This window comes from Bos mutus, chromosome 6 (genome assembly GCF_027580195.1).
Source record: "Bos mutus isolate GX-2022 chromosome 6, NWIPB_WYAK_1.1, whole genome shotgun sequence".
NCBI classification, from domain to species: Eukaryota; Metazoa; Chordata; class Mammalia; order Artiodactyla; family Bovidae; genus Bos; species Bos mutus.
Window position 1 is genome coordinate 3,081,704 of NC_091622.1, and position 17,613 is coordinate 3,099,316.

Sequence of the window (17,613 nt, forward strand, 5' to 3'; positions counted from 1 at the left end):
TCATGTATTGCTGAAGCCTGGCTTGGAGAATTTTGAGCATTACTTTACTAGCATGTGAGATGAGTGCAATTGTGCAGTAGTTTGAGCATTCTTTGCCATTGCCTTTGTTTGGGATTGGAATGAAAACTGCCCTTTTCCAGTCCTGTGGCTACTGCTGAGTTTTCCAAATTTGCTGGCATATTGAGTGCAGCACTTTCACAGCCTCATCTTTCAGGATTTGAATAGCTCAACTGGAATTCCATCACCTCCACTAGCTTTGTTCATAGTGATGCTTTCTAACGCCCACTTGACTTCATATTCCAGGATGTCTGGCTCTAAGTCAGTGATCACACCATCGTGATTATCTGGGTCGTGAAGATCTTTTTTGTACAGTTCTTCTGTGTATTCTTGCCACCTCTTCTTAATATCTTCTGCTTCTGGTAGTTCCATACCATTTGTGTACTTTATCGAGCCCATCTTTGCATGAAATATTCCTTTGGTATCTCTGATTTTCTTGAAGAGATCCCTAGTCTTTCACACAAACATATGTATACAGCACATTTTGCTTATCTATTCATCTGTCAGTGGACACTTGCATTACTTCCATGATTTAGCTATTGTGAGTAATTATGCTATGAACATAAGAGCACAAATTTTTTTTAGATCCTTGTTTTCAATTATTTTGAGTATATATCCACTAATGGGATACTGGATCATATAGTAGTTCTATTTCTAATTAGTTTAGGAACCAGCACACTCTTCCACAGCAGCTATTTATATTCCCACTACAAGTACATAGGGCTCCAATTTCTTTACATGCTTGCCAACACTTTATTATCATTATTATTTTATAGTACCCATCCTAATGATATTAGAGGTATTTATTGTAGGTTTGGTTTGTATTTTCCTAATTATTAGTAATATTAAGCATCTTTTCAGGTGTTTATTGCTAATTTTTTTTTAGTTGGTATTTTCTCTTTAGAGAAATGTCTATTCAAGTCCTTAACCCATTTGTTTTTTGTTACCATTCTCTTACTTTTAACCTAAATTATCTTTCTGTTTAAAATCAGTCTCTTGTAGACAACATATAATTGGACCTTGCTTTCTTTTTTGATCCATTCTCACAATCTCTGTTTTTTAATGGGTATATTTAGACCATGGACATTTAAAGTGATTATTGATATAGTTAATTTCCACTACACTTTTTACTGTTTTCTACTTGTTTCTCTCATTCTTTATTTTATTCTTCCACTCTTTTACTGCCATTTCTGGATTTAATTTAGCATTCTGTATGACTCAATTTTCTCTTTTTTCTTAGCATATTATTTATACGACATTTTTAAACTTTTACGAAATGATTGCCCTAGAGTTTGTAATATACATTTACAAGTAATCCAAGTCCACACTCAAATACCACTATCCACTTTGTAAATAGTTCAACTATTTTATACTAGCAATCTTCTTTTTACTTTCTCTTTCTGATATTTCATTGTTGGTATAAAGTAATACAACCAATTTCTCTATGTTAATCCTGTATCCTGCTACTTTGCTGAATTCATTAATCAGTTCTAGTAGTTTTGTGTGAAGTTTTTAGGGTTTTCTAAAGCCTGAAGTCTTTTAAAATATCATGCCATCAGCATATAATGACAATTTTACCTCTTTCCTTCCAAGTTGGATAACTTTATTTCTTTTTCTTGTCTGAATGCTCAGCTAGCACTTTCAGTACTATATTAAATAGAAGTAGTGAGAGTTGGTATCCTTGTCTTGTTCCAGATTTTAGCAAGAAGGCTTTCAGCTTTTCACTGTTTAATATTGCATTGGCTATTATTATGTTGAGATATGTTCCTTCCATATTCAGTTTGGTAAGAATTTTTATCATGAATGATTGTTGAATTTTATCAAACACTTTTCCTGTATTTATTGAAATGATCATGTGGTTTTTTTAAAATCTTTTGTTGATGTGGTAATAATAACAAAATAATAATTCTTCCCTCTTTTTCCTTGTAACATTGCTGTCACTCACTTTACTTATACATAAATGTGCTCATGCATAAGGATATATACTGCTATGTACTCAATCATGTATGTTTACATATGTAGATAAAATAATAACTGCAACTGTGTAAATGATTTTATATGTTTATATAGATATACATTATTGCTATTATTGTTGCTATTACTATTTTTAACAGACTACTATTTGTTAGAATAAGAAAAACCAAAGCTTTTATTTTATAATCACTTACTTCTCTGCTGTTCTTCCTTTATTTATACAGATCTGAGTTTATGACTTATATCATTTTTTCTATGACCTATCTCATATTCAAATTAAAAGCAGGAAGAACTTTTAATTTGAATATGATATATTTAGGTACAGTATTGTATGTATGTGTGTTTCTTGCCATTTATCCTCCTTGGTATTCTTCATGTTTCCCAGATCTGTGGTTTGGTGTCTGACATTAACTTTGAAGAAATTCTCCCTCATTATTGCTCCAAATATTTCTTCTGTTACATTTTCTCTTATTCCGTTTTTGATATTCCCATTATACATAGGTTATACCTTTTGTAATTGTCCCACATTTCCTGGATATTCTGTTCTGACTTTTTTGTTTGTTTGCTTGCTTATTTTGTCTTATTTTCTCTTTGCTTTTCAATGTTGGACGTTTCTATTGACTTACTTTCAAGCTTAGAGATGCTTTCCTCAGCTGTGTCCAGTCTAGTAGTGAAACCTTTAAAGATATTCTTCATTTCTCTTACAGTGTTAATGATCTCTGGCAATTCTTTTTTAAGCTTTCTTATAATTTCCACCTCTCTGCTTACATAGATCATCTGTTCTTGCATGATGTCTATTTTATTCATTAGATCCCTTAGCATATTCATCATAATAAGTTACTTTGAATGCCAGTCTGACAATATCAATATTCTTGCCATGTCTGAGGCTGACTCTGTTGCTTGCACTGTCTCTTCAAACTGTGTTTTTTGATTTCGAGTATGCTTTTAATTTTTTCTTAACAACTGGACGTTATGGGTAAAAGTAACTGATAAATAGCCTTTAATGATGTAGTGGTAAACTGTGAGGAGAGGGGATGTACTCAACTGTCCTAAGATTAGGTCTCACTCTTTGAGTGAGTCTCTGAACTGTGAACTTCACAAGCTCTCCTTAGGTCGCTCGCCCCACTTAGGAGAGGTACGTGCTTACATTTGGCTGGTGTTGGGTACATCCCTTCTCTACTATGGGAGACAAAAGGTAACTGGAAGTGGGTGTTACTCTTCCCCCAGGCCAGTTAGACTGTGATAAAAATCCAGCAGGTTAGGCTCTGACAAAATAATTCTCCTAAAGAGCAGGCCTTGTTATGAAGTATAGAATGCTCTGACATATTTTAAAATGGTTCCTCTTCCTCGCCTCCTGCTAGAAGCACAAGAGGATTTTTCTCCAATATTCACCGTAAAAGTGCAGTTAAGCTCCTGAGGGTAAACAACACAGCGTGCCTCTCCCCTCCCATATGACTGGAGTTTTTAACTCTCAAACTTGTCCACTCGAAAGTGAAAGTGAAAGTGAAAGTCACTCAGTCCTGTCTGACTCTGCAACCCCATGGACTGTCCATGGAATTCTCCAGGCCAAAATACTGGAGTGGGTAGCCGTTCCCTTCTCCAGGGGATCTTCCCAACCCAGGGATTGAACCCAGGTCTTCCACATTGCAGGCAGATTCTTTTCCAGCTGAGCCCTGTCTGCTACTAGGGAAGCCTGTCCACTCTAAGTCTCTATTAGAGTTCAAGTTTTTTTTGCCCCAGTACTGCTTCCATAGAAGTTTCTCCTCCAGTAACTTGTGATTCTCTGTAACTGTTTGTCTCTTCAATTTGGGTCCAGTAGTCTGTTCAGTGACTTCACTTCTCTTATGGACCTAAAGAGAATTTCTGGTTTTCAGTTTGTTCAGTTTTTTACTTCTTAGGACAAGGTGACAATTTCTAAGCTTATTACTTGCCAGACTGGAGACCAGAAGTTAGGGTTTCTTTTTGGAGTGATAAACAAAAACTGGAATCATATAGTGATATTGATTGCACAACTCTGTGAATATACAAAAGACCACTGGAAAATACTTCTAAATAATTAATTTTTATAGTATGCCAATTATATCTCAATAAACAATAAAGAGAAAGATTGCCCAGAAATCCAAATGACCCTCACAGTTTTCATTTCTGATGCTAAAACAAACAGAACTTTAGGCAAGGCTACTTTTGACAAAAGAATAATAAGATATAATTGCTTTAAAAATATGTGAAAAGTCACAGTTCATGATGTAATTCTGCTTAGTGAAGTAGCAGTTGTAAAGTTCCATGAAAAACTGCTTAAGTATAAAATACTGAAGATTTAATTTTAAAAAACAGTTTTAATAAAATACTGTTCACCCTTGGTCAACAATTTTAATTGACAGCTCTTTACGTTCTCTCCCAGGCAGGATTCAAGATTAAGGAGTTATGTAGGCACAGTCCTTGTAACAAGACTCCACTCATGAGACCCTATATGATGATGTCAGGCTTCAACTCGACCTGCTTATTGGTAAAATAATCCTAGAAGATGACTCAAGCTGGGATACCAGAAAGACTAGGGGTTGTATAGATCAGGAGGGCAGAGGAGAGCAAGACCTAGAGAACATGAAAGCAGGTTTGTATTGATAATCCTTGGGTGAGGGAGATCTGTGTCCCAGCTCTGCCCCTGGGCTTGAATCACCATAATTAGGGATTTGTGTTAGCTCTCAGAGGATGGCTTTGAAAATATTTAACTTTTACCTTCCTGATGTTGTTTAGGATTAGGGTCAGTGTGGACTAGAGATACAGGTCAGGAATGGAAAAATAGGGGATGCAGAGGTGGGGGAATCACGCAGAGTCTGGCACGTGGGAAACGTTCTTGGTGTAGGTCAAAGGCTCGTAGTCAGAAGCCAAGTTGCCTGGATTAGAATCCTGGCTGTCATTTACCAGCTGAACAACATTGGATGAGTTACATAACATCTCCATGCCTCAGTTTTATCTTCAGATATGTGAGGAAAGCATTAGTGGTACTTTATAGAATGATTTGTGATAACTGCTATGTATGTGATCATTTTTATTAGAAATTAAAAAATAGCAATGAAAATAAGCCCGTTGTAGAAATGTTTAATATATATATATTCATATCCATACAATGTGTTGCATGTACACACACACAAATATACTAATAAAGGAATCATTAAATGAAATTTGAGAAATCTTATCCATTTGCCCTAGAAAGCTATGCTCTCATTCTCATGGGCTCCAATTCTTAAGTGTAATGTGTTGTTTGATGGACCACAGGGATAAGTAGGTGAAGAAAATAGGGAGACTGTGACAGAATTCATGCTTCACTGAGAAATTACATTCCAAGAGAATCTCTGATTGCTGAGAAAAGCAATCCTGGCTGTAAAAAAAAAAAAAAGGTCTAGCACTACCTCTAAACTCACTGAACAAGGCCAGTTATCCCTGGGACCCCAGCTTAAATTTACTTCTTTCTACCATTTTTACTGTTCATGGAAAAATACTTTGTCAAAATAAATATTTACTTGGCTATTGAATTTTGAAGGTATGGTAAAATGTGCATGCACATATATATTCTTGGAAATTTGTGGAATAGAGAAGAGAATGACAATATCCAGTCAACAGTAAAGAAATAAAGGTGGTATGAATAACCCATGGAGAAGGAAATGGCAAGCCACTCCAGTACTCTTGCCTGGAAAATCCCATGGACAGAGGAGCCTGGTGGGCTGCAGTCCATGGGGTCGCAAAGAGTCAGACACGACTGAGCAACTTCACTTTCTCTTTCACTTTCTTTCTATGAATAACCCAGTTCTATTTTAAATGGAATTCTCTCAGAAGGAAATTCTGGATACAAATAATCACCATGGCCATATTCTCTCCCCTCTTCCATGTCAGTCCTTTCTGCAACTGAAATAAGAAAGAAGGTGAATGTCATTGTTATGCCTTAATAATGTTACTTGTATGAGGGAAAGAGAAGTCACTTCCTAAAACTCTATCATATGTTCAGCACATTGACGGGTTTGATAGCACTGGCAAGACTTTAGTCTGGTTCCTGCTGCATCTGCTGCTCAGTGTGTGGGGCTCAGATATTTCAACTTGAGCTTCGGTTGCCTCTTCTGTGAAGTGGTCACACCAGTCACACAACCTCACAGGTACTTAAATATTTGATATACTACTTGCTTAGGAAATGGCAACCCACTCCAGTGTTCTTGCCTGGAGAATCCCAGGGACGGGGGAGCCTGGTGGGCTGCCGTCTATGGGGTCACACAGAGTCAGACACGACTGAAGCGACTTAGCAGCAGAAGCAGCAGACTAAGTGCTTGAAACCCTATTATCATTTTCTTCCTATTTTATATAAGCTACATTATAATTATGCTCTTGTACTAAACCAGCAATTGATTTTTGTTCTTGAGTTTAATAAAACTCAATGGTTTGTATTTAACATGAATGTTTATTTCTTCTTGAATCACAATGGATCTGTGGTTGATTCTAGACTTTACTACTAGCTCATGGACATCTTTGGATGAAAGAGAAGAATTTGGTATTTGGTTCATTATGAAAAGCTAAAGAATGAGTAGCCTATACAGCTGAATGAAGATTCGAGAAATGGCGTCTCAGCAAATGTGCTGACAAAAAAGCACCTGCATATTCAGGCTGTTCTCAAGCAGCTATTTGTTTCCATAGCACCTAAGTAGACAAAGACAAATCTTCCATTTGTCCCCCAAAGCAGAAAACACCAGTTAGTTTCAAATTCCAGGTTTTGGTAAGGAAAGATGATATTTTTCATTATGCATTAAATGATGGTTTTAGAATTTTTTTTCAGCTAACTAAAATTCATTCTTTGGCTATAATTTGAATTTATATTAACATTCAATGCAAAGACTGATATTTGTCTTACAAGACAAATCATGCAAGTTTCTAAAGTGTCATTTTGGTTATTTTAGAAACGAAAATGATATAATAAAAGAGAAAACACCTCTGTGGTAAAAATGAACTTAGGAGAAGGAGTCCAAGAAAATTTGAGCATGTAAAGTCAATTTAATAATAAATGAGAAAGAAAGATTTGGACCATTATTTATTCATTTTTAAGAAATTTTTTTAAAACCTTCATGTACTTGCTTGCACTTTGCTAAATACACTGGGACACAGAGTCATATAAAACAGTTGCTGTCTTCATTAAGCTTCAGCAAGCCAGGGAGAGAGGCTGGACCACCAAGGGCTATACCACAAGGTATAAAATGCTTTATTGGCAAGCGGGTAGAGGATGCTTCACAGGCGGGAAGACAAGGACCAAAAAAAAAAAAAACAGTGAAGCTAAAGAGAGACACAAGAGAGACTGTTCAGAAAACAGAGAAACAATTTTAGTAAAATCAGACACATTTAACATTTTGTATAATACATCAAAGATATACTTATTTTTTAAAATATCTCTCCTTTCAATGATTCTGAGGCACAATAATGATTACAGGGTACATGAAATGAAGTATCAATATATACGTGACAAAATGCCTTGGTACACAGTGCATGATTGGTAAGACTCCACAGGGCACACAGTTCACACAAGTTAACATGAGCTACAGGAAGTGACCTCAGTTTTCTAGTATTTACCCCTCCTAGGCAGGGTGGGCAATCTTTCAACACTGTACACCTTGGTGCCCTTTGAAATATGGCCATTGAACATTAAAAATGAGTAACTATGTAGGCACTGATGTATAGAAAATACACTTTGTGGTCATATATATTATAAGCTGGAAATAAATGCTTTAAAGCTACATATATTTATTTATGCCAGAAAGCTTGACAAACACTGAACAGTCCATGAAGAATGGAAGCCTCTTGATCATTCATTCAAATAAATATATTCCAACTCTATGCAGCAATACTAATTTAATTGTTATACTCTGAAAGCCTTTGGTTGTCAGGAACCAAAATAGTTTTGAGGTTAGGGAACTGGTTTTCCACTTAATTCTTGTGGATGATCCAATTCCCCATGATATTCACCACTCAGTATTTTTAAATGCATTTTTTCATCTGAAGTGATAATCAATTAGGAACAAAATAAATCCTGTCTTAAAATTTCAAAAACAATGCAAGTCACTTCTGAACGATCTCAGACTAGGCATTCACATCTTGAATGCTGCTTTTGCAAGCTGTCACGTGTAACAGGCTGAAGGGATGTGTATACTGCACAGGACTGCCCAATCTATTGACAATCTCATCTAAGCAGGACTGTCCGATCTACCAACAATCTCACTGAGCCAGGGTGGCTCAATGGAGAGAGAACATCGGATACAGTGCTTCTAAAGTCAGTTTATACAAATATATTAAAGAAATTTCTTTCTAATAAATACAATATAAAAGCCTCTCTACTCTATGCATAAGTTTACAAAAAAACCACTTCAAAGATGTCTGGTCAAAGCTATAGCTATTGCCAAAATATTCTAAAGCCCACACAATTTGTTCCAGATATAATTATGACGGCTACTACAAAAGCAGTAAAAAGCAACACAAGAAAATCTTGGTCTTCCTTAAATGATTTCAATCCCATTCTGTAAGAGAACAGGTAATGAAAGTCCATTCAGGTTGTGCTTGTTTTTAAGCAGACGTCAATCATTTGGGACCAAATGCTATGGCAGGTTCAGATTTTTTCATTATCGTCAGTGTGGATCTTTTTAAGTGCGACTGGGCTTGCTTGCTTCAGAGATGTCTTAGAAACATCCGTGTGCATGGTGGACATGGCGATGGTCTCATAGTCGTCATCCCGAGACCGGAAATCACAAAAGCTAAAGAAGAACTGCAGGTCTCTCTGGAAATTTTTGTTCAGGAAGCCATAAAATATAGGGTTGACACAAGTGGAGATCATGGCTGTGAGGTGGCAGAGAAGGAACAACAGATTATGGTTGCAGGTAGCAATGATCTGATGGTCCCAGTCAAACACAGTGTTGAAGATGGTGAGAGGCAGCCAGCAGACGGCAAACGCCACCACGATGGACAGCAGCATGACGTTGATTCTTTTGGCTTCACTGGACCTGTACTTATTGTCTCTCATCTTGTCCATCATGCTGTTTCTTCTTTTTAAGCGTACATATATCTACAGGAGGGAAAAAATAAAGAATTCAAATAGAACCACTCACTGAATGAGTACTCCTGTGGAAAGAAAGTAAAAATGAAAATGGTAGGGGGAAAAGGTTTTCCTACCTTGAAGTAGCAAATAAATATAAAACAGAGCGGGCCAAAGTACTGTAGCACCAAGAGGAGAGTGGTGTAAGACAGCCGGTGAGAGTCTGATGGAAATTTATCAAAGCAGACGTATTTGTCCTTGAAGGCATCAAGGGTCACATTTTGAAATGGCTCATCTGTCAATACTTGATAGATCAGGAAGGGCAGAGAAGAAGCCACAGCAAGGACCCAGATGACAGCAATACCTACGTATGCATGTCTATTATTTGGTCTCCAACCCCGAGGATTGATAATCAGCTGATGCCGTTCCACGGCAATAAGGACCAGAGAGAAGATGGACACAGTGATGGAAACGCACTGCACAAAGGGGTTCAACTTGCACATTGCCTCACCAAAAACCCAGTGGTCCATCAGTGTGTAGACAAACGTGAAGGGAAGACACATGATGGCCACAAGCAAGTCTGAGAAGGAAAGGTTCACAATCAGGATGTTGGTGACATTTCTCATCTCTTTTTGTTTCAAGATGATGATGATCAAAGCCAGGTTTCCAGAGACCCCAAGAATGATCACAGCTCCATAAGCAAGTGCTAACGTGAATATCATGGCCAAGGGCAGATGACAATCATCATTTTCAAAAGCCAAAAACCGGGAATTCTTCTCTGAAAAGTTATAATAGATTGAATGATTTTCCACCTGAGAAAATGATGTTGAATTCATTTTGACTGGTTTGGCTGTTATAGATGACTTTAGACAAATGGACAGTATGTTTCTTCAAAGCAGGTCAAAGACTCAACTTATTTTTATTCTCTATATTAAAATCCGTTTATCAAAATTATTCTGAATTCTTCATTCCCTTGAACTGAACAATCTGTAAAGAGAAAATGACCAATTGTTTTATTAATTTTATTGAGGGCAGTCGCAACAAGTTCTCACTCATACTACAATTTAAAGAGAAGACACTGAAATAAACAAAATGTATTCTATATATACATCTTTTTTTAAATAGTAGAAACGGTGCAAACAATTTGAAAACATTACTAATACTTTTAATTGAATGTACTTATGTATTGAGTTTCAGGAAAATGTAGTGGTCTGTGCATTAGTAAAGTGTGTATAAATCTCCTGCCTATAAGTCTTACATAAAGGACCATCAGCACATTCCTAAACATTGTAGGAATATTAACATATAAAAAAACAATGCACAGGTTAGAATATTTGAAACAGATATGAAACTAAGAAAGGAAAACAAAAAAAAGTTGTACCTAATTCTTTCTCTTATTCTAAAAAAGAATTTATCAAATTGTATTGATAGCAATAGCCCCATCATACACTGAACTGCTTGCTCTTCAGAGAGGACTATTTGGCACAAGTACCTCAAGAAAATGATCAATTCAGTGAACCACCAAGAAACTTTATCCTATGAAGGACTGCTGAAAGACCAGGAGATGTTTAATCCAGAAAGGACTTCCTAGGAATCATACACACATCTTCTCCTATCTGAATGGGCAGCATTTGGTCCATAGCTTCTGGTTCAGAATACTGTGTCCACTCAAGTTAGAAGTAGGACCAAGGGAAGTGGATTATATTAAAACTATTTCACATCTTTACGAGGAACAAGAGTTTAATCAGATGGAACAAACTGCCTGCAAACTGTTCCCCACACATAATTTGTAATTGCTACTAGAAAGTCTGGGAAAGTTCTCATGGTGTGTAGGGGATTCAACTGGGGTAACTCTGAAGTTATTTCTGACTTAAAGATTCAACAACTTAATTAACATGTCAGAAGCTTTCTATGGATTTCTAAGGTTTTGTTCATGTAAATATCTTCCCTCCCACTAGACTGTATACAAATAGAAGGCTGAGATGTAAATTTTAGTTGTACTTTTGATCTTTCACAGCATTTTGTAATAGGAATACTCTTTTCTTACCAACAAAACAAATCATAGACAACAGTCTTGTAGACCTTAAAATCTCCTTTAAAAAAAAAAATCTCTGATTTTCCTTAGATTATTAAGTAAATATACGAGATGGGGTTTCTTATGTTAATTAACAAGCCATTGTGCCTGTGTTAAGAAAGGGAATTGCAGTGCTTTTCTTTCTTCTGTGAGAACAATAAAGAAAATCATGCAGATTTACTTCCATTGAAAAGGAGATAAGAAATTTCATGAATAAAATATGCTTTTGCTTTTTAAGTCGTGCCACTATTGAATCTTTCCTTGAGTGCTTTTGCTTTCTAGAATATGAGGTGTTGTCTGTTATAAAACTACAACTTATAAAACTGAAGAATAAAAGTAAAGGTTGCTACCATGTAATGAGAATGAAATTAGCAGAGCTAGGAAAGGCAGTGGAATGATATCAAGTATGAATGTTATAGAAACTCTCTCCTCTGTCAGCAGCCTGGAAAGACTCCTAGACTTCCTTGGAATCACACTTTTCTCTCAAGAATACCAAAGAGAGAGGATATCTGTGTCTCTCAGTGTCTGAAAATGAACTGAGAGGAAGCAAGTGCTATTCTAAAAATTATTTGGACATTTTGAATTTAAGAATTCAGGAAAAATAATTTTTAACTGGAGGATAATTGCTTTCCAATTTTGTGCTGGTTTTTGCTGTACAACAACGTGATTATACATATATTGTCTCCCTCTTGAGCCTCCCTCCCACGCCCCCATCCACACCTCTAGATCGTAACAGAGCAGCAGGCTGAGCTCCCCGTGCTATACAGCAACCTTCTACTAGCTGTTTTACACAGCTAGTAGAAGTGTATACACTTCAATGCTACTCTCTTAGGAATTCAAGAAAATTTCTCATCATACTTCAGAGTCAAGTTGCTAGAAAGGCATTTAACATTACGGCTCAATTATCTGACTTTTTCTTTACTGGTAGAACTAGCATGACAGGAAACTGAATCCTCTAACTCCACACAGCCTCCTGTCAGCACATGGGACCCAGTGGAGCATGCGACACAGCGATCACTACGCTTCCTGGGCTGGCCTGACACCTGAACACCACCACCCTGTCCCTCACTCCTGGTCTAACAACCCCACAGGACATGCCCTGTCCCAGCAGGGCCAGTCCCTTCACAGTCACCAAGGGCACCAGCCCATTATAGCTTCTGCATCTTTGCCTCTGCTGCTCCTCATCATCCATCCAAATTCTACCCAGCTTTCAAAGCACTATATAGTCCCTTGAATCTTAATTGGCTCCTCTCAATTATAATATTATCTCTTGAAGGTAGATATTATGTGTATTTCATAATACCTTGCAAATATCAGCTTTAGAATAAAAATGGCTGATGTGGAAAGCTTTTATGTGAGTTAATACTAACATCAATAGCTGAATTCTATTGTTGACTGGAAAAAATGCATGACCTAAAAGCTGAGAATTATGTTTTATTTGGTGGACACACTGAGGACTCAAGCCCCGTAGACACCCTCTCAAATCATTCTGAGGGACTTCTCCAGAGAGGTAAGGGAGGAGCCAGCATATATAGGAGTTTTTGCAACAAAAATCAGGTAGTTGGAACATCAAAATATTACTGTTAATTAAAGAAAACAAGACACCTGAAGTTAATGAATCTAATGCATTTCTATGTATGGGAAGATATAAGAGTCTGGGCTTACTGAAATACTGTCAGGGCCAGTATCCTGTTCTTTCCTGTGTCAATTTCCTCAGGGTACACAGTTCAGGGCAGCTGCAGTGGCTGGTGGCTTGATGGCCCAGCATTCTTTGTTTGCTGATATGGACTCCAAGGTGACTTCCTTGTCTACACTATCATAGTCCTTTTACATGTAAAATGGATGCTAGTTAAAAGAATCATTTTACTAGGTCAGGTGTGGGGGATGTTCCACTTCATGAAAAATTTAAAAAGGAATTGTTTCTGAAAGAGAATTCACTCATCCAAGAAATATTTATTGGACACTATTTTGTGTCAGACATGGTTTTTGTGGAAACAACAGTGACCTTCCTACTGGGTTTCTAGTCTTATGGACAGAGAAAGACATGAAAAAATAAATACGTAAAAGAGACAGTACACAAGATGGTAGTAAGTGCAGTGGAGAAGAATAAAGCAAGGCAGGGGACTTGGGATTGTCGGAAGAGCATTGCTGCTGGGTGGCTTGGAAGGTGTCTGATTGCTTGAGAAGAGGGCTATGAGCCAAGACCCCGCAGTCGGGGAGGGAGCCATGTAGACGCCTCAGGGAGGCAGCCCATGTGGAAAACACAGCCAAAATCCTTAAGACTGGAGTGTGTGTGGTGCAAGTAGATGAGAAGTGAAACAAATAAGGGAGGGACTATGGAGCAGTAGTTGGAGGGTAAGCAGAGGAGAAACAGACTGCAGAGTATGACTCCAGGGACAGTCTTTGACTTGTCTCAGACAAGAGGAGGACTCGCCGGAGAGTCTCTGGTAAAGACGTGAAGTCCTATGATAGTGTTTTAAAATTCTTACTCTAGCTGTTGTTTTCAAGGACTTAAGATAGGAGAGAGAAGTAGGTGGGTTCATTTAGAGGCTAGTGCATTAATCCAGGCAATAGGTAATGGAGGCACCAAGATGTTTGCAGTGAAAACAAAGAAAAATACAGTTTATATCTATTTTACATCTATATCTAAGTCAAAATTTATTTTGACTTTGACAAAAGTCACTACATATGGGACTTAATGCAAACACTTATTAAATTATTACAGTTTATGGGCAACAAAGCTTTCTTGCAGATGAATTTAGGTTAAATCTACTGAAACTCCAGTCTTTGAAATTATCTTTGAATTTATATTTGAAATTTATATCCCTTTAAAATTATATTTGCTACACATACCTGTTGAGGAATAGCAGTTTTCTTATTACGTAGAAGTTACTTTAGCTACATAGAAAATGAAAACTATTTTTTTTAGAGTATTCAAAAGACTCCTTTGCTAAGTGCATGTCATTCCACTTGGGTAAAACAGTTCTGCATGAGATAAAAGGTATATTTTCAGCCTACCTAAACATAATCTCAAGGATGATAATTGTCAAAAAATAACAATATTGAGAATTTACATACATCATCTTTGAAAAAGAAAATGATTTAATATTTATTATTCCAATATACACCTCTAAAATGAAATAGGGACCTAAAGACACGTGGCAAAATAAAAACAAATGGTTGTTAAATCTCAATAGAGCTGTCGTGCTCCTTGGGACAAAACAGACACACACACTACATATATCACCAGTTGGCAAATTAGCCCCCTTCCAAATGGAAATATTTCTCCATTACAGTTAGAGTACTGGCCTTCATGGTTTGCTGTTCCGAGAGCTGTTACAACCTGAGAAAACAGCTCTCTGGTCACAACCTGTTTCAGGTACATTTTATCATTTATTCAAAACTGCCTGCTCAACTCCCTAGTTTTTTGGAAAAGAAGTATCAGCCTTGTTACTTACCAAATTAACTTTGTTAATAACCAAAGTTATTGCTAGTTCATGGACGTGAGTTACATAATTCTGTTTTTTTTTTTTTCCCCTTCCGGGAGGGCTTGCTCAACAGACACCTGCCTTGTAACAATAAGGAAAGACTAATAAAGCAGTAGTCGCTCACCGAAAAGCAGTAGGTCTTTGGTCATCGGTATGCAACGCAATCCGGCAGACAGCTTTCTGCTCTCACCGGGGAAGCAACACTGTTGCTGGGGTTTCGCGTTCAGGCAGAGCCAGGCAAGCTCTGTGCTTCCCCTGCCCGTGTGCCACCTGGCAAGTTATGCTTTCCCTGGGATCTTGGTGGGAAGGCAAATCTGAAAGCCCTTTAAAAAAAGAAAAGAAAAAAAGAAAAAATAAAGGAATGTCAAAACATCCCCTCACTTTCCCCTCCCCTAGATTTTCCTGAGTTATCAAAGAACAAATGGGATGTGTTAAATCAAAATTCCTGTCGGCACGCTTACGCGCCCACCTTTTTCATATTGTGTGACTACGTGAACTGCCCCAAACTGTCCTCATTCCTAACACTTCCACCCCCTCCCTCTCCGCCACACACACACACACACACACACACACACACACACACTTGCCATCCATTTGTCTGGAGATGTCTCTACCAATAACGATGAGACTGGCCAAAGCAGAAAACATCCACAACGGCCGGAAACAGACAAGCAGAGCCCAAACTCAGTTCTCTCTGGCCCAACGGGAAAAGTGGAAGTGCTAGTTGCTCAGTCCCATCCGACTCTTCGCGACCCCATGGACTGTAGCCCGCCAGGCTCCCCAGTCCATTGAATTCTCCAGGCAGGAATACTGGAGTGAGCAGCCATTCCCTTCCCAGGCGATCTTACCCTCCCAGAGATCCAACCCGGTATCAGTCCTTAAAATATTCTCCGGTCTCCAGTCCACCTGGACCACTCCAGACCACCAAATGGACCACTTTGGCCACCCCAATCTCCAGTTCATCCACAATTTCCTACCCAGTGGCGCTCCACCACCACCACCAGTGTAAAAGGACCTCGAGAGTTGGATGCTGGAAACTCGGAAGTAGGGAACAGGGTGTCTCTTAGTGAGCGGCGTGAGACAGGAGAGGCCGGCTCCGGGGGGTAGGGCTCCACCCAGGCAGCGCGCTGGGCGCCCACCTGGACCGGGGCGGCTCCCCGCCGACACGAGCGGAACGCGGGGCCGAGGCGGACTCGCAAGCCCTCCTCCTCCCGCTGTCCCAGCGGCGTGTTCCTTCGCAAAAGCCCACCGCAGCCGCCCCGCGGAGGCTCGCGAAAGATGCCAAAGACAGCGAAGGAAGAGGGACGCAGTCTCACCATGGCCAGAGGAGGGGCACTCGAACCCCGTACAGAACCTGGGTCACCGGCGTCCACCCCACACCTCAGCGGTCCCGTGTGGCGGGTGGTATGGAGCATCTCGCTACCGCCTGCGCGGGACCGAACCGAAGGCTGCCCGGGCGCCCGCAGCTCCTCATTTCGGGACTCAAAAGCCTTTCCTTCCTCTCTCATCCTTCACCTCATCAGTGAGAGATTTCTCAAAAGTCAGTCCCTTCAAAAGTGTACACTTGGAACTTACCCTGTCTGCTGGATCCGTCTTTTGGCCCGTTTATTAAAGCGAAAAGGACGGTCGCGGAAGGGAGTGGAGTGGAAAGATCGCGGGTGTTTGTCCGGCACAAATCCTAAAGATCGGTGGGGAAGGAAAGAGCCGCCCCTGAAGCTGAGCTCCACCTAGTCCCGGACACGTGACAGCCCGGGTGCGCCGCAGCCCCCCGCACCCTCTCCGCGGTCTCGCCGGAGGCTCCGGGGGAATTCGAGAGGCAGCGTGGAGAGCCGCGCGCACTGTCCGTCCACGCGCCCCGGCCGGGGTGCGCGCTCGGCACTCGGAGGGGCGGGCAGGGAGGCGCTGCGCCGGACTGAGGTCCCGCCCGCGCGCGGTCGCTGGCGGTCGGTGCCACCTCGCGGCCGAGGCTGTGCGGGAAGCCGAGAGAAACCCAGCTCCGGGGAAGCGGGCCCTAAGCCCATCCCGACTGCGCCGCTTCTGTCTCTCGCCTCTCTTGTGATGTTCGGATGTTTCTTACGCCAGACCAGAAGTTTTTGTTTTTGTTTTTTAACAGCGAACAAAGAGAAGACCTTAAAAAAGCACAAGTAGCAAATCTCAGATAAGATGGACTGGCTTTTTTTTGAAGGTTTTCTTTTCTTTTTCTTTTTTTTCCGCTAGGAAAACGCGGTGAGTCAGATGTGTTCCCAGCATCGAGCTACTTACTCCTTTCGGGGAGCATGAGGAATGGAACATTCGCCTGCGGGTCAGAAAGAGTCAGTGCTGTTTCCTAGGTACTTAATCTACTACCGTGCGGAACGCTATGAAAGAATAAAAGAATAGAATGTACATAGAGTGCATTGATGGAGCAAGGCCATCCTGGCTAATTGTGATACAATGATCTCAGATCTTCTACATAGTTCTAGTGTACTTGGAAAAGCCAAAGTTGTCTCTCTCTCTCACACACACACTGTTTATTGATGTAGATGACTACAACTTCTTCCAAATCAAGCTGTTAAATAATAAAAAGTCTTCTAATAAAGATACAGAACACTGCCTAGGAGATAGATACAAGCTTTATTACTATAACAACTACGATTGAAATCTGCTTTCAAACTAAAAACAGAGCAAAATTCCAAGACAAATGGAATTACTTAAACTTTGTTGGAAAGTTTTATTTTTCTAATTGTTAGGTTGATTAAATACTATTTAAAGTTCAATAGAAATTATATCTCATTATTTATATAATGTTGTACATAATCTCTGTAGTCCCTCCCCCTCAAAAAAGGTTTCTAAAATGTTTGTCATTGGATATATTTTTAGAAGGCGACTTCTCAAGTGGCCCTAGTGGTAAAGAATTCGCCTGCCAATGCAGGAGAGAAAAGAGACACGGGTTAGATCCCTGGGCTGAGATCCCCTGAAGTAGG

The 17,613-nt window shown here is 39.4% G+C and overlaps 1 protein-coding gene across 1 annotated transcript; it reads right to left on the minus strand.

The window, feature by feature from the left end:
• Positions 1 to 7,048: 7,048 nt before the first annotated feature.
• On the minus strand, positions 7,049 to 16,614 carry NPY1R (neuropeptide Y receptor Y1). Its single transcript, XM_005892191.3, has 4 exons — positions 16,226 to 16,614; positions 14,775 to 14,973; positions 9,226 to 10,075; positions 7,049 to 9,118 (listed from the first exon to the last, which is right to left on the minus strand). Exons 3-4 carry the CDS (start codon positions 9,922 to 9,924, stop codon positions 8,666 to 8,668), a joined length of 1,152 nt encoding a protein of 383 aa, XP_005892253.1. The 5' UTR covers positions 9,925 to 10,075; positions 14,775 to 14,973; positions 16,226 to 16,614; the 3' UTR covers positions 7,049 to 8,665.
• Positions 16,615 to 17,613: the final 999 nt, after the last annotated feature.